This window comes from Astatotilapia calliptera, chromosome 7, assembly GCF_900246225.1.
Source record: "Astatotilapia calliptera chromosome 7, fAstCal1.2, whole genome shotgun sequence".
NCBI lineage: Eukaryota > Metazoa > Chordata > Actinopteri > Cichliformes > Cichlidae > Astatotilapia > Astatotilapia calliptera.
This window is the reverse complement of record NC_039308.1, coordinates 40653945-40673385: the sequence shown is the minus strand read 5'-3', so window position 1 is coordinate 40673385 and position 19441 is coordinate 40653945. Positions and strand designations below refer to the sequence as shown.

Below are 19441 nucleotides of genomic sequence, written 5' to 3'. Positions count from 1 at the left end.
ATACCTAATATGTTATGAGACTTACGGATGGTATTTTTAACTCACTGCTCCGCATTTATACTGGTGCAGTTTTTACTTATTATATATATTTTTTAAAAACACGAGACATTTTTTCAGGATCATAAAAATAGATCAATATATGGTTGACTGATATTATTGGCAGTGCCAGAAGTATACATAAAGGCTGTCAAAAATCATTTTATGCAAAGAGAAACTACCAGTTGTAGTCGGTCACGATCACTAATGAGAAGTTAATATGCCTTCGCCTTCTCAGGTTAGCATTGTGGAACTTTCAACATCACTACCTGAGTATATATTTGGGCCAGTATGTATACTTATAAATCCACATGGATTAGAGAAAATTCAAAATAAATTCAGATTCAGTCATAAAAGATATATTAATGTACATTAAATGTATATATTTAATGCAATCATTTAAAAGAAAAAGAAAATTTACAATCACAAATACATACGGCTCATAGTTTTATATTCCTTGAATCGTAATTTACCTTTTACTAAAGTGTAGGTAGGGTAGGTTCAAAACGTTCAAAACGTCTTTCAGACGACCCCACAAGCGGTTAGCGCGTGTACCATATGGAAGCGATGCGGTCGGAAAGTCCATACCCTTTCGATCGGTCATCTGTTGGATGCCAGAACGACTTTAATGTTTTTAATAATCTTTGCGTATCGTATTTAGAGATCATATGCTCGTATTTAAATATGAAATAATAACAATAATAAATATATATACACTTCCTGGTTTGCGTGGTGACGTCGCGGCATAGCGACTCACACAACCGCATTGTTGTGGGGGAAGAGAAGCTCAGGCAGCCGCTGAGCCCTGCCACTTCTTACTGCTTTTCCACAGTCCCAGCGATCGATTTTAAGCCTCATATCCTAGTATATCACTTGAAACCGCTCCCGTCGCCCTGGATACCTGTCGGTTACTTCTAAGGTTCACTCGGTTCAGCGCGAGCCGCGGTCGCCTTTGGATGACCAGACTGAATGTGGATTTAACTGCTGCTTCGCTCCGCAGGCCGCACCGCCATTGCTGCTGTTTTTATAAGCTTAATTCTTGAAAATAGCGAGGTAAGTTTTACCTCACTCTCGTTTTACCCGTTTAATGTTTTTCCCTGTACCCTGGATACCTTTAAGTTAGAAACGAAACAGTGCTACTCATAGAAAAAGACAACTTTTTTAATTGAGGTAGTTTCTTGTGTTGGTCGCCATATTTCCTTCCTCTTCAAGTCCCTGTAGTAGCAGGCTAATGTTAGCCCGGTTTCTGGACGGACTAGCAACTAGAGAGGCCACCGCCTGTTTATTAAGGGGAACAACATGGTTGTCTTTTCTTGTAACCCGCCAGTGTTTGATTGGTCGTTCTAAAGCAGGTTCGAAACATAGTACGGATCACTGTCTAGACGGACTTACCGTACCTACCCGTACCGGACATGGATCTAGTAACAAGCTGCAGCTACGTGGAGCCGCTGTTATTCAGGAAACAAACCACACAGGTTGCGCAGATCGGAGGCTCCTTGTCTTCGGCATTGCTGCTTCCTGCTCTCGATGCATTTCTTTCATTTGTCCATTGAAGGTTGAAGGTACTGTTAGCGCAGCCGGCTGAAAGCGCATTGATCTCACGAGTTAAAGGTGCACCAGCACACGTTGGAGCACTATGTTCAAAGCTGCTAGCTTAACTTCACTTGCCCTGGTTTAAAAAATAAAATAAAGTGTGTGTGTCGCGAAGGTACAAATCTAAGTAATAGCGTTATTTGGGGGGAGTTGGATTTCAGGGAAATCGATATACATATGCAAACATGGCTGGAATAATTCATTTGATAATGGTTTACCTGGCCAATAATAGATACGCTTGGAAAGTAGGTTTTGGTGGTTTTCTTCGTCTATGACATTTAACTATATCTTTCACGTTTTGGTTACAGAAAGATAGATCTTTTTAATGGTGTGTCAACAAATTCATAAAGAGCACAAGAAATTAAAATCCAAGTAGCCCCAGTCCTGATCTGTTTTTCTGTAGCTGTCAATGGATCAGATTTACTGTAGGATTAAAATTTACGTCACAACTTTATTCTGGATCTCACATTAAGGTTTTTATTTAATATTTACTAATTAGCATTTTGGAGTATTTTGATATGATTCCCTAACTAATGTAATGAACAGGGTTTTGTTTAGCAACTTTAACATAGCACTCCTTTAATATAGTCAAAACAATTGCACCATCAGGATCAAAAGACAGCAGTCGGTCATTTAAATGTAGAAGGCTTACTACTACTTTAAATTAGGCTTGACGAAGAAGACACAAAATACAGAGGTGAAAACTTTGTTTCGGGACATTTTTTCCCTTATCTGTAAACAAGGGTTGGAAGATGTGACAGCAGCCAGTTGTGTACATGCAGAAATGTACAGTGAAATCCATGACATGACAGCTTTCTCAGCAGCTGCTAGATCAGCGAGTTATTTATAATAATAATAATAATAATAATAATAATAATAATAACTTTTTGTGTAGCGCTTTTCAAGAAACCCAACGATGATTTACAAAAGAGTATAAATTTTAAAACATATATTTACACATTTGTTTCATTGCTTGGGTTTTTTCAGGGTCCTCATAGCTCAAACATGAAGAAGAAAAGTCGAAACCAACGACCAGCAGTGATTAAGAGAGAGACTTCTCCCATCAAGCCATCGCCCAACCGGGAGACACTGACATATGCACAAGCTCAGCGAATGGTGGAGTTGGAGGTGGATGGCCGTGTACACCGGCTCAGCATCTACGACAAGCTGGATGTTATCACAGACGACGACCCCACAGCTCAAGAGATCATGGAGTGTAACAGCAACAAGGAGAATAACGAGAAGCCCCAGCAGGTTCTGGTGCGCTCTGTCCGCCTCAAAAACAACCAGCAGAAGAAGAATGCAGCTCTCACCACCTCACATGGTGGTAGTGCCACCCACAGCAGTGCCAGTGGCCTATTGGAGCCGAAGGTTAGAACAGTTGAATACAATCTGCCAGTGGTACCGAAAAGGCCAGCAACCTACTACAAATACACTGAGAGGACACCTGAGGAGCTGGATGAGGAGGTGGAGTATGACATGGATGAGGAAGACTATGCCTGGATGGAGATCATCAATGAGAAAAGAAAAAGTGAGGGAATAAGTCAAGTGTCGCACAACCTGTTTGAGTTTCTCATGGATCGCTTTGAGAAAGAGTCATTCTTAGCCACGCAGGGTCAGAGTGACTTGCAGTCACTTGTGGATGAGGATGCTGTGTGCTGTATATGCATGGATGGAGATGGAGCTGACAGTAACGTCATCCTCTTCTGCGACTCCTGCAACATTGCCGTGCACCAGGAGTGCTACGGTGTGCCATACATCCCTGAAGGCCAATGGCTTTGTCGCCACTGCCTCCAGTGTCCGACACGACCGGCTGAGTGTGTTTTCTGCCCGAATCGAGGAGGAGCTCTGAAGAAGACAGATGATGACCGCTGGGGCCATGTAGCATGTGCCCTGTGGGTGCCCGAAGTTGGCTTCTCGGACACAGTTTTCATCGAGCCCATTGACGGGGTCCGCAACATCCCACCTGCTCGCTGGAAGCTTACTTGCTATCTGTGTAAGGAGAAAGGTGTCGGCGCGTGCATCCAGTGTGACAAGATCAACTGTTACACCGCCTTCCACGTTAGCTGCGCCCAGAAAGCTGGTCTCTGCATGAAGATGGAGCCCGTCAAAGAGGTGACTGCATCTGGTGCCACCACTTTCTCTGTGAAAAAGACTGCTTACTGTTGCAGCCACACACCTGAAGGCTGTGACCGCCGGCCACTCAACATCTATGAGGAGCCCCACCCTAAAAATGGAGCCTTTCACAAGCGAGCTGAAAAGAAAGGGAAGGCCAAGGGCTGGCAGAAGAAAAAGAATAAACGAGCAGATCCTGAACCAGAAACGGAACCTGAAACTCCGACCAGCTCTGGACCTAGCATTACTGCTTCAAGGTAACAGTCAGCCTTAGCTTACCAAATCAACACTCTCTCTCCTTGGTCTTTTGTCCTTTATTTCATTTGAAATGATAATTTTTTTCTGCTTCTAATTTTAGTTGAGTGCTATCTAAGGTAGGGATTTTTAATACATACAGAAAACAGTAAAACTGTATGAATCTGGAAAAAGTAAATATTGAAAGTTTAACTTGAGATAAGTGATATTTATCAGTAGTACTTCAAGAGAACTTTGCCAGCATTATTCCAATACAGTGGAGTTAAAGGTTTTTTCCACGGGTGTGTCAGCAGTGATTTTTATAAGAGATGAATACAAAGATATCTGATTGGTCAAAAATGACAAGCCAGAGATCTGACAGCATTTTAGAGCTACGGAGAAAATATTATCAAAAATATTATTATTATTATTCACTGATTAATATTCCCCTTTTCTTCTATGTTGGGTTAGTTTTGATACCATCCTCAACCAGGTATCAGTTCAGAGGAAGCGTTCATTTGTTGAGGGGGTGCTGAGCTACTGGGTGCTGAAGAGGCAGTCAAGGAACAATGTGCCCCTAATCCGCCGGTTACAGGCCAACCCACAGCCGCCCAAAGCCAAGAAGACGGTCAGTTCTGTTGACAGCTAGCAACCTCACACAGTAGGGTATTGTCCTTTTTAATGTAGTTCTTGTTATTGAGCTGACGCTTGTTTCCTGCAGGACCATATGGAGTCTAACCAGGCACTGAAGGAGCAGTTGAAAGAGTGGCACCGCCTCCGTCACGACCTGGAGCGAGCCCGCCTGTTGCTGGAGCTCATCAGGAAGAGAGAAAAACTGAAGAGGGAGGAGGTAAAACCCTTTCAGCATTTACTACTTCACGATTGTCTAGTGCAGAGCTTTATTCCTTTCATCATTTCTTTTCAGGACACATTGTTTATTCTCAAGTTAAAGCTAAATATTTTACTTTTCATTTACTACTCACTATTGTAATTATATTTGTTCTTGTTTAGTTAACTCATTACTACCCACAACATCCCAAATTCCACTGATTAGTTGGACAGCTCCTCACAAATTTGACTACTTGACTGTTAGTCTAAAACCTTTTATGTGCTTCAAACACCCAATGCGCTAAAACATAAACATCGACCCCAAAATGGGATTTACTGTATACACACATTCGGTTTTAATAAACATTGACCATGGACTCTTGATAACACCTCATGCCATTCATGTGGATTAACATTGTTTGGCTACCTTCTTTCGACAGATGAAGCTTCAGCAATCAGTGCTGGAGGTCCAGCTGACTCCCTTCAACATCCTGCTGAGAGCTGTGCTCAGTCAGCTGCAGGAGAAGGACCAGTACAGCATCTTCGCTCAGCCTGTCAGCATTAAAGAGGTCAGCAGTTGTTCATTATTCACTTTAAAACAGTTTAAAGCAAGTCTTTTTCCCCAGTTCAAATGAAATGGCTAATATATAACGACATTTAGCAACACCTCTTTTTCCTGCCATAGTCTTAGTCAAAGATGTTTATTTATAAAGTCTGTTTAACATCTACATAACTGTATTAAACAAATCAAGTGTGTCTCCATCATTATACTAAAAGTAGTTCACTGAACCGAAATCACCAGTTCAAGAAGACCCAATTTAATATGAAAGTATTCTCATTTCAGAAAACATTTCACGCATTGCATTTGAGATGACTGGCTTTTCATTACATTATAGTGCTCTATCAGTTGCTTTAAGCAACAGTTGCATTCCTTAAAAGCATACTTTCCATTGAAACTCAGGAACGATGTCCCATGTTCACGTGATGAAAATTTCAGGATAATGAGATGCACTGACACCAATTTGTTAATGAGTATTGGTTTCGACTAATGGTAAAAGTGTAAATAACATACTACCAGGGATATCAGGGATCACCACCATATCACCATATTTGCAAGTTTAGCAGTAGATTGTGTGGTATAAAGTCTGGTTCCACCATGCTCAACTGGTACAGACAGGGTTTCAGGCCCTTGTACTTCCACAATGTGTATTTGGCTCCACACTCTCTTCAGCCTAATTGAAGAATATTTGTCCATGTGCAAATAGAGAGTGTATGATAGGGGCCTGCGATTCAAATCAGCGATTCCTGTGCATCTGTGGTATTCTCTCTACTGTTTTCTTTTTTCCTTTTTTTAATTTATTTTTTTTATTTAAAGTGATATTTACCACAATGAAACATCCATCCATCCTCTTCCACTTATCCATATCAGGGTCATATCCCAGATACCATAGAGCAAGAGGCAGGGTACACCCTGGACAGGTCACCACTCAGAGCCATTCACACTTTAATCACCAGTTAACCTAACCCCACTCATTCCATGTCTTTGGAGTGTGGGAGGAAGAGAGAACCCATGCAAGCGCCACACAGAAAGGTCCCAGCCAGGTGGTGAAGTCAAACTCAGGACCTTCTTGCTGTGAGGCAGCAGTGTTAACCACACAACACCGTGCTGCCCTGACAGTGAAACATGTAGCACGGATTCCATACCTCAGTATCAAGTGGGTTGTATGAACAGCTAAACAGTGAAACTAATGGCACCTTTTGTGCCAATGATCGAAGAAATGCAATTTGTTTATGTGAGTGCAAAGCTTCTTGATATAAATGAAAGCATGCATTGTTTTCTAAATTTGGACAACCTGTGTTGCAAAGGTTGACCATTTTGAGGTTTAAAAATTGACATCCAAGTTCTGAAACTAGTGCCCAAACCGATCATCCATAAAAATCAAGCTTTAGAGGGTCAAGGCTCAGTACCTTCCAGCGTGCCTTTTGAAAAAGGGATATCGTGAACCAGAATTTCTTCCTCCTCTTAGACTGCTGCACCTGATGTCTGTTCTCTGTTCTCTGCAGGTACCTGACTACCTGGATATCATCAAGAACCCTATTGACTTCTCCACCATGAGAAAAAGAATCGATGCTCACTTCTACAGGAGCCTGGAGGAGTTTGAAGCAGACTTTGACCTCATAATATCCAACTGCATGACATACAATTCCAAGGACACCTTCTTTTACAAGGCGGCTCAGCGGATGCAAGACCATGGCGGAGCCATCCTTCGCAGGGCCCGCAGAGAAGCAGAGAGGATTGGCTTCGACTTCCCCAGTGGGTTGCATCTTCCTGAAGTTCCGAAACTGCAGCCAACACCGCCATTCACCTGGGAAGATGGTAGGCTTATAGTGCTTCATGAAGTAATATCTGAAAGTGATAAGTAACTTATCTTTAATCGTTATCTCTTAAGTATATTGAATAATAATAAATATTTAAACAGTGAAAGTGTGAGTTCAATAGTAAAATAGTCATGTAATCAGGATAATGACGTGGTTATATGTCACTGTCCTCCGTAGTGGACCGCTTACTGACTCCCACGTACCGCCAAAAGACTCCTCTGGAGGATCAGCTGAAGGAGCTCCTGGAGAAACTGGACCTGAGCATAGCCATGAAGCACAGCCCGTCCCGCAGCAAGAGGCTAAAGCTACTCAAGAAAACCATCACGGAGGTCCGCAGTGAGATAAGCCTGAAGAATTCCCTGCCACCACAACCCTCTACTCCAGATCCCAGCCCATCTCCTGCTGAATCTGAAGACCAACCACTACGAGAACTGCTGGCAGATCCCAGTATACCACAGGAAGACAAGTCTTTACCTCCACCACCATTAGAGACATTAACCTTACCATCCCAAATTTTGCCTATGGACTTGGACCCGACCCCCGTGAAGCTCACAAAGCCCTTGGACCAGTCACCCACAGAGTTTGAGGACGTCACCAACACATCTACCTCAGTGCCATCGGACACCCCTAATGGGCACATCCCAGAGTCGTTGCTCCCCAAAAGTGACCTCTACGTGGAACGCTATAACCGGAGGACCAATGTGCTCTTTCGGAAGTCAAAAAGTGCTAGCCCACAGAAACTACCCCGGACCCAAGAGGTCTCCTCTGGGTCCCCCCCACCCCTGGGCGCCAAAACCTTCCTGTCAGTAGTGATACCTCGATTGGAGACGCTCCTTCTGCCAAAGAAAAGAAAACGCAGCAGCAGCGCTGATGGTGAGGACGACGAGGAGTCGCCGATCAAACGCCTTGGTACAGGTGCCAGTCAGATATTAATTATTTTGTTTCAATTGCAAACAATGCTGGTGACAAAAAGATTCAGTGAGTTTAAAACAATTCTTGTATTATTATCCCTCTCAGGAATGGCAAACGGTTTTGTGGTGGAAGAGGAGGGTGTGGTCTCACAATCTCCCCGTTTGCTTGAGCCACGCCGACGCTGTGCCTCCGAGTCGAGCATCTCTTCAAGTGGAAGTATCCTTTGTGACACAAGGTGAGTGAGAAAAGAACCAACCAAATCCTGAGTGGCTATGCTTATTTTCATAATTTTGTCCTTAACTTCTTCCAGTGTTAACATTGTGGTGACCAAGTTTATAGTATAATCAGAACAATTAATATATGCGCCTCCAAGGCGAAAGGTGCCAAGACACTTTCTGTTTTCAAACCAAATTAATTAACCGTCAGTTGCACATAGAGGTTTTCCACAAATGACGATACTGTCACAGTAAGTCTGCTTCTGTGGTCAACACCAGACCTTTAACAAACAAAAGATCATAGCAACAAAAAACTCACGCGGCAAAATGAAACGACTGAAATTAAAAAGGTGCTTGTTTGTGGTTATAACATATAAAAATAGTAGAATAAAAAATGTGATGACTTTAAATTACAGAAACAAAAGTCTTGATAGTGTCTATAAAAAGAACTAACCAAGAACAGTCACAGGTGTCACAGCTGGTTTATTTAACGTTTTCTTTGGTGTGTGGGGAGACGCTGACATGCGGAGTTTAAAACGAGCTTCATTTTGTAGTGGATGACTTTAGCTGGTGGAATACATTTGTGGTGCTGCTACCTTTAGTGGCAATAGTTTTACGGCATCCTTCCTGTGAAATCCAAATGATAGTCTCCATCCCTCGCTCGTCTGAAACTCCTGCTGCGATATGTTTTTCCTTATCTGGTAGTATATAAACACACATGCTCAGTGCAGTGTGCCAGGTAGAAACATTTCTGGTAGGGAGCGGGGGATTAATGATTCATTGGATGCATGGGAGAAAAAAAACACTCCTAGTAAATCCCATGCAGACAGCCTAGTATTGCCATGGCAATTTATAATTGTTTTAACCATCGTACGTGGAAAACTTGCAATAGATCAAGTATATTCGATATATCACCCACCCCTAGTTTGATGTATTATCTATTAGCTTATATTTTGTAAAACTAAAAGTTCTTTTGAAGTATAAAATTTGATATTTAATAATTTGGAACAAAATGTCATAAGACAAAAATATATTTTTAATAATATGAAGTAGGTTTCTTTTGGTTTCACTTGCTTAACTAGATTTGGAGTTTGAAAATGAATTGGTGAAGACAAAATTAATAATTGTTAGTCAATCATTCCAGCAGCTCATACATGAGGGTTTTTTAAAAAACAAAACAAAACAAAAAAACATTTTCCTCATTGACCTTTGCTCCTGCATCTTTCAGGACCGTTATCCTGTCTAAAAGTGGTAAAGGGCGACCGGCCACCGCTCGACGTAGCACTGTGGATGACAAAAGCACTCTAATGACCTGCATTGAAAATGGCGAGTTCATCAAAGCTGCAAAGATCTCTTCAGGTGAGCCGATCAGCTCTGGATTGTGACCTAATGAGTGTGCATGAAACAGCTTGGCAAGCTTTGATTTGTCATTTCTTACTTCTGTCTTCTGAAGACATTTACTAAACTAATTAAAGAGTGGCTCTTTATTGGGATACTAATACTTCTTATGTCCAAGCATGCAGCATTTTATTAAATTAATTTCTTGCTTTCATGTTACATCTTCACTTTTCTACTTTTACACCTGTGTAATACAGAGCAATTGAAGTTGAATGAGTCATGTTGAGTGTCATAGGTTTTGATGTAAAAATCCTTTAAATAGAAATCCTTGAAAAGGGGTTACTACAGAACCATGAAATCACCGATTCGTCAATGGAGTCTTCCACACTGGTTCTGAAACTGAGGTTAAGTGGTTCATCAGGTACTGGATTTAAGTCAGCATATTCTGCGCTCACACTGAGTTCAAGCTACAAAGGAAGTTGTGAACGCAGGAGAACAACAGAAACGGGAAACCGCGGATGGACGAGGTGGAAGTGAACTAAAGACTGGTATTTTCTTTGTGGATTCAAAGCGAATTATACACTCGTGCCCGTCAGCTACATTGTACTTGAACTGATGTGGTGCAACTACTAAAACTGCATTGTTCATCATTACTGCCGACGTTAATGAACATTGCATTATGACAGTCTTGAAGTTAGGAAGTTGGATTGATTGTGTGTGTGTGTGTGTTTGTGAGAGTGCGTGTGCAGTTTGTTTTTGAGTGTGAGTGTTTGCAATGGTAAAAGCAAATCTAAAGAAAGTTATTTCCTATGCCATTCATGAAAAGTATCAGCAGTACGTGAACTTAATATATAAATTAACACGGACATATTTATATTAAAAAAAAAAAAAAGAGCCAGTACCCACACATACATACGATATACACCCTAAAAATGGTTTACATGGTCTACTTAATAGAAAGTATTATTGGCGGTGTGTGTGCGTTGAGATTGGTTGTGCTCTCTGTTGCAGTGTATCCTTCATAACTTGCTTGTTGTTGTTCCTGTAGAGGTGTGGAAACCCACTGCTGCTTCTCCATTTGTTCTGGAGCCTCTTAAACTAGTTTGGGCTAAATGTAGTGGATATCCCTCCTTCCCTGCCCTGGTGAGTGAGTGTTAGTCCCCTCTGTATCTCATTACCCATCTGCCCCTCTGCCATTGTCCATCCTGTAGCTCGTAATTTGTGCTCATGGCCACGCAGGAGCTTCCAGCTGGCTGATAGTGGAATGGTTGTTGTTGTCGTCGTGTGTAGTGTGGGTCGCTTCGCTCTGGGTGTATTGGGCTTGACTTGGCCTTGCATGCTTGTCTCTCTGAATGCTGCCTTCTTTCACCAGGTTATGCACTTCAGCTTTTTTTCTTTTTTTTTTTTCTTAAAAATACTGGAAATCAAGTGCTTTGAATTAGAATACAGAAAACACAAAGGACATGGAAGTGACTAAATATGTCAACAAACAGGGCAATAATTTAACATACATCAGTTGAAAGAAATCTCACGCATTCACACAACTGTCAGTTCAAGATGGGGGATTACATTGGATTAGTTTATCTAATTTTACAGGCTTCTGCAGATTGTTTCACTTGTGTGCAGCATAATAAAAGTCAGCTCCCTAAATTTAGTATTAGGATAATGAATTTCAGGACCAGTGAGTCATGGAGCTGCAGAGCAATGTGAAATTGATCTCTAGTTAAAGGATAGTCCCTGAAAGTTTGCCCACTTGGGCAAAGGATGAAATTTCCCTCCATAACATGCATTGAGAACCAGGAAAAAGGCTAAGTGTCACAATGGTAAAGAATTGTTCCAAAAAGCCTGGATCCTTCTCCTGATTGAACCACAAGTTAATCACTTAAGTTGGGCCAAGAACCCACCTCTGCTAAAAAACGTCATGCTAACCCCATCCATAACATTTTGTGTAAATCTGCTAACAAATAGAAACACTGAACCAATCCCCCTTTTTGGCAGAATTAACAAATAAAATCCAGTAAAGTTCTTTTCAACAGCTACCTCCCAACTTTCACATATGGAAAGAAACAATGCATTCTAAAATCTATCCCCCGTTACCAATGACAGGGTGGAAAGAGACTGCGCTGAAGGGTTTAAGGTCAGAGGCAGTCTAATGCAAATACATTACATCATCATGTATAACAACAATTTGCTCCTTGCAAATCTGGGCAGAATAGTCTCTTTAAAGAGCTTAAGTTCATTAATATGATTTTAAAATACAGTTTGCAAGTCAGAAACAAAGATCTTTCGATCAGTGTCACTTAAAAAGAAAGTCACTTTACAGGAACTGTTAGTTTGTATAGAACAGCATCCTTCAGTTTTAGTTACAAACTTTAAAGTTAGCAACATGAAAATCAAGTCCACTTATAGTTAAGCATGTAATTTATTTCTTACATTGTCAAAAGCCTTAACTAAATAACTTGGCTGGCACAATGTCAGTGTCATGTAAGACTTACACTGCTCACACAGTACTGTCTAAAAATAAAGACAGTACTCTGTATTTAATTGGTATAATATTTGCTAACTCCTTAGTCTGAATGTCTAACAAACTGGGGTGTTTTTAGTCACTGCAATTAGACATAAAATGTAAGTCGAGTAGTCAACTTGTAGCAGGGCTACAAATAATGTCTTTAGCTTTACTTGATCAGCTAGAATGGAAACGAGTGAAATGAGAATTAGGAAAAAAAAAAAAAAGCTCAGGGTCAGATTTTTCTAATGCAGAAAACACTTTCAAATATGCCCATCCAAAAAAAATAACATTCATTAAAACATCACATCTACTGTAAGAATGAAATAGAAATAGTAATTATAGAACTGTTTAGATCTTCTCTATTTCCTTTACTTCCGAGTGGAGACAAAGCTAATTTTGCATTTTGAATTATTTGATCTAGCTCAGTAGGAATTGAGCCATTTGGAATTAATAGTTTTTTTGGACTTCTCAGTTATCAGTACCTTTTACAGAAAGATTTTCCCCCAAGCAAGACGTGGACAACTTACAGCTTAGATGTGGAGTTGATGGCAGAAGCAGATATTTAACTCTTCACAGAAATGGCACTGACTTGGTGATGTTAGTGGGCTGTTCAAATAACACAAACAAACCAAAAGTAATGTACTTATCAAGACAAATTAGTATTTTTGCAAGTTTTCAGCCAGCCATTTAAATTAAAAAAACAAAACAAAAAAGTCCCAAACTCCAGGTGCCAATTTTTGGCCACACGTTTTCCTGCGAGAAGTCTGCCTCCCTCAGTGTCCCGCTCCATTTTCTTGGTCTTCACAGATCATGGACCCCAGGTCACGGAGGACAATGTGTCGGCACAGCGGGGTGGAGCTTCCCCAGCCACCGTTGGACGTTCTCAGAGCCGGAGAGCGGATGCAGTTCAGGTCCGCAGAGAAACTCTTCCTCGTCCACTTCTTCGACAGCAGGCGCAGCTGGTGAGCAGCCAACTTCTTTCACTGTTAGCTGGGATTGAATTAATCTTGCTTAAACAAAACAAGTGATCAAGACAGATTGTACGTTTGAAACCTATTTAACCTGGAAAGCAACATTTGATCCACTCTAATCTACTCCTGCTGTTGTCGATGAGCTCCACCAGTCATATCTGTGGCTAGCCAATGTATGAGTCACTGTAGCCTGCTTAATGACAGCTTTTTAATGTGTTCATAATAGGAAACTTAACTATTGTGATGTGGTCCCCAAACAGTTTTTCCAGAGACCTAGTTTGGGAGAAGAGGGGGAAAAAAAAGAAAAAGAAAAAAGGAAAGCTTCACTTTAACAAAAATTTACTTTTGTACTGATGTTGTTTAAGAGTGACTTCTGAGACAAAAAACAAAACACGTTAGCCACTTAATACAGACCTTTTTTTTGTCCTATGTCAAATTATTACTATATATGTAAAACAAAACCAATTTAGACTGATCAGACTATGAAAGAGATGCTGAACTGCATTCTGTGTCTTGTACAAAAGGTCTTGAAAGGAACTCCACTTCGTCACATGTGAAAACATTTTCCAAAATGGTCTTCTCTCTCATCAGGCAATGGCTTCCTAAATCCAAAATGGCTCCCTTTGGCGTCAATAAGATGCTCGACAGAATGAAGCTGATGGAGGCTCGGTCGTCCTCCGTCCGAAAATCTGTGCGACTCGCCTTCGATCGAGCCATGAACCATCTAGACCGAGCTAGAGAGCTCAAGCCGAACACTGGCCTTGGTGTCACGATTTGAAGCCCCGCCACCTCAAGAATCCTCCCATCTCCCATCTCTTAATCATGTTTTTGTCACTGCAGAGAACACGGTGTCTGCTGTATACGCACAACACAAACACATCTTGTTTACCACGTCCATCAAACTGGAAGCAAATCATTTCTACCCTTCCTCACACACAGGTTCCACCTCTCTGAAGTACTGTAGCTAGAAATGGTACTTCTGTTTTGTTCAAGAGCTATGCAATGAAAAACATTGTTGTTAGTGGATTCAAAAAGTTGACAGGGGAAAAAAAACAAATCAAATCTTGGCTGCGAGGACTGAAAAGTAGCAGGTCTAAACCTGTTGAATGTGGCAGAGTTTGGCCTCTGACCTCCTTAAATGTGCTGCAAGACTGCTGCAATCTCACTGCCATGAAATTGTCCATCATTGTGTGTGACAGCAGCAGCTCCTGTAAATATCCTGTACAAGGCCTGACACTAATTTATTCATTCCCTCAGTCAGTTTTGGTACACAGCATTCTGATATTTATACAGTGAGGTGATGATCCGCGCTGTCAACAGCACTGACAGTGTTGGGATTTCTGCTGGTGCTATCTCTACAGAGAAAAATCAAACATGCATACTGTATTGAACCTTTTTATTTCACCTTCTTTTGTACGTTTTTTTGTAAGTTATTGAGTTCTCAAGCTTCAAGTTCTCATCTTTGGCATTAATGTGTTTTTGTGTGTGCTTTTTTTTTTTTTTTAATTCTGAATGTTTTTACTGGACTACTTTTTTTTTTTTTTACTGTTTGTACATATTTATATAACATCTATAAAACTCTCAAAGTTTAAAATGCCCAAAGTGCATCATTCACACCAAAACAAAGGAGAAAAAAAGCTGCCCACAGGTTCCCCAATTATCTTTTATGGGGTTTTTATTAGATTTTTTCAGGTTTTTGGCCTGTTTGTTTGCTGTGATGAGTTCGTCTTCTGTAAAAATGTCATAGAATCACCTTCTCAACCTGGAGTGGACAGTCAGCTGTAGGCGAGAAGAGAATGTGCCTGTACTAATTTATTGTAAATTCAAAAATGTATATGCATTACTTTATAGAGAAAGTAAGAAAATACTACAGGTGCACTAGGAGTCACATAGAAGCCCCTTCTCTTTTACCTGTGTCAGTCTTTGTTTTCCCATATTGATAGCATTAAATCTGAAGGGTGAGGTGACAGTGTTTTATTTTGGCAGGGTAGCAGTGGGTAGACTTCCTGTTTTCTTTGGTCCTTCTGAATGTGGATGTTGTGTGTAAATAGATTTGGTACTTTAGCTGATTCTCTGGGAAAAACCACAGTTAACAGGGAACAGAACCCAGCTGACAGCAGGCTGGTGGGATTTTTATACTAAAACACTGAAATTAAAATATGTTATTAAATCAATCCGAATGTCTTCTGGCTTTGTTTTTACATTTTTCATTCAGACTTTACAAGAAAGAAAAAAAAATCAAGGCTGTTTGCCTGGTTTTATAGTACTTGTTATACTGAGAAGTTTTTATATTGAAAAAAAAAATTTGAGTAAACAAGTTCAGCAACTTCCCTGTATATCACCAAGTGACCATTAGATGGAGCCATTGCACCTTAACTGATTAAAGGAAATATGTCTTATTAACACAAACAAGAATAATAAATGCAGAACTCAATGCATTGTAGCCATTTGGGGACAGGGATAAGTCATCTATTCATTCCATATACTACATCACCATGACACTGTTTGACAACACAAATCAAAGTTGCACTACTTTATAGAGACACGTGCTTCTTCTGATAATGTGGATAGAAGTTGTTCTTTAAGAGCTGGAGCTTCCAAAGTCTGCCTGACCTCAACTCTGCTGTGGATGTTGTTTTTGATTTTAATGTCAGGTTCACTACATTTTCCACATGCCTTCAATATGAAGTCTGACCAATTTAAGTGTTAACTGAGCACTGAAATGTCACAAAAGAAGGAAGAACCATTTCCACAAATTACTGCACTAATTTTTCAAGTGAGAAAATATAATTTCATTCAATATTTAATTGCACTCATTTGCACTGCGAGTATGCATTCACTAGAAGAAGAAGAAAAAACTACTTTGAAAGACTATGATTACACAAATGAAAAGTCATTCTGCTCCATTCTTCAAACTGCGGCTGCTGTTTGTTTTTATTATCATTGCTGGTTCAGTTTTGACAGCCGTCCCTCAAATGTTTTTCTGATGACTCGTTATCCTTCAATTAGAAGCAGGGTCCAGGGGTTTAAATGTCTTTGAAGTTGGAAATTGTTAATTACCCATTTGGATGGATAATTAACAATTTCTAGCTAATCAATAAACCTAACACATGTTGACAACAATGCAGCTGCCACTGCTGCATATACGATGCTGGCTGAATCAACCAGCTTGCATCTGTTTGTTTGTGTTGAAGGTCATGAAACTTATTTTCTCCAGAGTGAAATCTAAAAAGCTGAAACAGTCTCTCTAAAATTCTGACAAATTCTGCTGAAATCTCCTTCCTGTCAGCACCAGTTGGATTCCTGTTTTATTATGTAAAAATCATGGTGTTTGATGCAGCATCACTCGAGCCCTAACCAATATCGTTGTCAGAATACAGTTTTTAGTTGAAGTTTGTGTTTTGTTTTCTTTCACTTAAGCCAAGAGGCAAGGATAAACGTGAATGTGCATTCATGTGTATGGAGGAGGATTTGGAGGACTGTTCAAGTCTAAAAATTCTGGGGGATTGGAAGGTTAAAAACACAACCCACTTTCAATATTTTCCTTGTTACAGGGACAATACAGCTAATGTTGAGTCCACAAGTTCACATAACACAATCTTATTCTGGTTGATGAGATGCCATCCCACAGTGGGTAACCATCAGGAGGTGGTTCCATACTTGTGGTTCCTCTACATGCAGAGGGACCATTAACTCAATAAATTGTTATATTGCCAATATGACTAATCATCCAGTCCAATAAATGATGAACATAAGTCAATATCAGAGTAAAGAAAGATTGTGCACGTTTTTCATAGACATAGTGCATACACTCACACATCTTATGCTCAACCCCAAAATGCATTTTCCTTACAAATGTGCCACAATTTCAAGGGAAATAACGCCAATAGCATAAGATTTATTGCCTAGAAGCGCAGCTACAACAAAATAATCATGGTGTCACAAAGTGTGCCAAGTTTAATTCCTTCCTCTTCGAGGTAAAAAGGAAATTAAAACACAGAAAGGAACTTTAGTCTGAAGTGATGCCTATAGTTGAAAAAAATAAGTTTTTAAATCAAGAACTCTGGTAAAATCTATTTAGTGTGCACTTTGCATAAGTCTGAGCTGTGAGGGATTATGCTGAAAACTGGGTTAATATAATTCAGTTCATTTGTATTTGCCAACTGGCTATTAAGAATTTTGCTAAAATATGTAGTTAAAATAAATAAATAAAACCAACCACTGCTGAGATACCTGGAGTATTCCATTAGTGAACAAACTGCTCCCAATATATCAACAAAGCCTAGAGCTGGAGGCAGCCACCCGCCACAGCACTAAAAACAAAGAGGACAGAACAACAAATATGAAAAACACAGTTATTAAATAGCTAAATAAACAATACTTCAAATGAAAGCTAAAAAATAAATAAATAAATCCCAGAATAAACAGCAGTCAGTGCTCCTGAAAAAACAAAACATAAGTTAGCTATGGCACCTACAAATTACTAAATGGAAATATACCAGTACAAAACAAAACACTGGAGTGGGTAAAACTATTAAGAAGTCCACTATTTCAGCTCACCAGGCAAAAGTGTAAATCAGTTCAACCCACAGGGGAGCCAAACCAGAGTCCAGGACAATGGCAGGAAGCAGTCCCCACACCTGGCTGCAATCACCTATTTAAGCCTTTGTAGTCCCCTTATGATTGGCTGTTCAACTGCTACACCTGTATGACTGATTGTAAATCCAGCAATAAACTTTGAAATGAACTGTAACCAAACACTTTTATAATTGTCTTTTTTCTTGGCTTGTCCTTTTTAAATCTCTAAATAGGACTTTTTTTTGCCAGCTCAAACCTTATCAAGTATAAGCTTCATAAAGTATTCTCACATATCCTTATAGTGTTATACATACTTTAACTTATGTGTGTGCATTCAGTCCAGGTTTTACCATAATAGCTTTACAGGGTAAAAGAGAAGAAGCTGCAGGCTTTATTAGAAGCCTTCTTTTTACCTTTTAATTATGGGGGAGTGCGCTGCAAGAGCTGGCTGATTGAAAACACACTAATTAACCAATCAAAAAGTGCTTGGGCAAGTGGTTACCTGTGTGATCACTCTGAGTGCAGTTTCCTTCTGCCTCGTCCCCTGATTCCTGATCTGCTAATGAGACAAAAGTGTTGGAGTCTATCTTAATGAAATTCAGTCATTCCCTCACATGCTGAAGCAAGTGCTCAATCTTCTGTCACATGGGCTTTTTGTAGCCCCTTGGCATTTGAATTTTTTTAAAGAGGAGAGATGGTTTCCTGATTTGGATTTTTGGATTCTCTCCTCGAAGAGAAAAAGGTGTTGGTGGAGGGTGGCAGGCTCTCAGCATGAAAACCTCATCTGATTTCTTTCCCTGCTCTTCCACTTCTCATCTCTTGATGGCCAGGTCATAATTGGCTGTGACTGGATGAAAATGGCACCTTCAACCTTCCCGCTGCCTGGAAATAATATTTCCTCATATTTCTAACATGAGAAAATCTAAAACCAGGTGAAAAGAACGGGGTGGAGAAAAAAAAGAGTACTTTTGTAAAATCTTATTTGTTTATTGGTGTAACATTTTGATTTACAGGACAAAAGCCAAAAAGTATAAAACCTTAGTTGAGAGATGAATTTTTAAGTTCTTTTAAAAATTTTGTTTTAATTCAAGGTAATATGTCTGAGGTATTAACATTACTACTAATTCCTAATTACTACTATTAAATCTTTCTAATTGTACACTATCTAAAAACTCATCAGTGCAAATTTGGATTAATCACCTGCAGAAATGTAAGTGTTTGAATACCTTTTGAGAAAAAGTACAGTCCCTGTTTTTTCCTTTCCCTGGAAACTATCAATTTCAGGTTCGCTAATCTGGCCAGAACATTTTTTCAAGCACTAATCAAAGCAGAAATAGAAAACAATGATGTGGCTTTATGAGATACAAACTGATTTGCAAAGTTTAAAAAAAAGGAAATTATTAAAAAAAAAACACCCACACCTATGAAATATAACACACAAAAATACCACTGGGGTCTGCATGACCCTGGTCAATAAGATGAGGGTCCAAACATTTGAGAAGACTTTAAATGAGATCTGGATCAATATGAGTAACTGATGTCTTTATTAAGTCAAGTCACAGACGTAAAGCAATAAAGAATACATTGTTGTTGTTTGACAGTGATCAATGTGCTTTTAAGGTTGTACAACCTGCCATTATATCCAATGGAATGTTGGACAGCTCTTTGTGTGTGTGTGTGTGTGTGTGTGTGTGTGTGTGTGTGTGTGTGTGTGTGTGTGTGTGCACTTGTGT

General features: G+C 39.9%; 1 protein-coding gene and 2 long non-coding RNA genes across 6 annotated transcripts; 1 reads left to right on the top strand and 2 right to left on the bottom strand.

The window, feature by feature from the left end:
- Positions 1–560: 560 nt before the first annotated feature.
- On the top strand, positions 561–14032 carry LOC113026224 (bromodomain-containing protein 1-like). Of its 4 annotated transcripts, none has more exons than XM_026174752.1 (12): positions 561–1089; positions 2617–4001; positions 4450–4606; positions 4700–4828; positions 5247–5375; positions 6871–7183; positions 7363–8094; positions 8203–8332; positions 9541–9671; positions 10699–10793; positions 12967–13121; positions 13722–14032. In XM_026174752.1, the coding sequence occupies exons 2-12, from the start codon at positions 2635–2637 to the stop codon at positions 13906–13908; spliced, it is 3525 nt and encodes a 1174-aa protein (XP_026030537.1). In that variant the 5' UTR covers positions 561–1089; positions 2617–2634; the 3' UTR covers positions 13909–14032. The 4 variants fall into 4 exon arrangements, with proteins under 4 accessions (XP_026030537.1, XP_026030536.1, XP_026030538.1 ...); XM_026174751.1 differs by having other exon boundaries at positions 7363–8100; XM_026174754.1 differs by lacking the exon at positions 10699–10793 and having other exon boundaries at positions 562–1089; positions 7363–8100; positions 13722–13808.
- On the bottom strand, positions 12502–12972 carry LOC113026226 (uncharacterized). Its single transcript, XR_003272893.1, has 2 exons — positions 12907–12972; positions 12502–12765 (listed from the first exon to the last, which is right to left on the bottom strand). It is a non-coding gene; the product is annotated as an uncharacterized LOC113026226 (long non-coding RNA).
- Positions 13084–18335, bottom strand: LOC113026225 (uncharacterized). The gene is made up of 4 exons (XR_003272892.1): positions 17691–18335; positions 17364–17443; positions 13367–13403; positions 13084–13149 (listed from the first exon to the last, which is right to left on the bottom strand). It is a non-coding gene; the product is annotated as an uncharacterized LOC113026225 (long non-coding RNA).
- Between the last annotated feature and the right edge of the window lie 1106 nt (positions 18336–19441).

Coding starts and splice junctions, on each gene's coding strand:
- LOC113026224 (XM_026174751.1), top strand. CDS start 2,635: ATGAAGAAGAAAAGTCGAAACCAACGACCAGCAGTGATTAAGAGAGAG. Junction 8,101..8,202: donor GATCAAACGCCTTGGTACAG/GTGCCAGTCAGA, acceptor TATCCCTCTCAG/GAATGGCAAACGGTTTTGTG. Junction 13,122..13,721: donor TTCGACAGCAGGCGCAGCTG/GTGAGCAGCCAA, acceptor CTCTCTCATCAG/GCAATGGCTTCCTAAATCCA.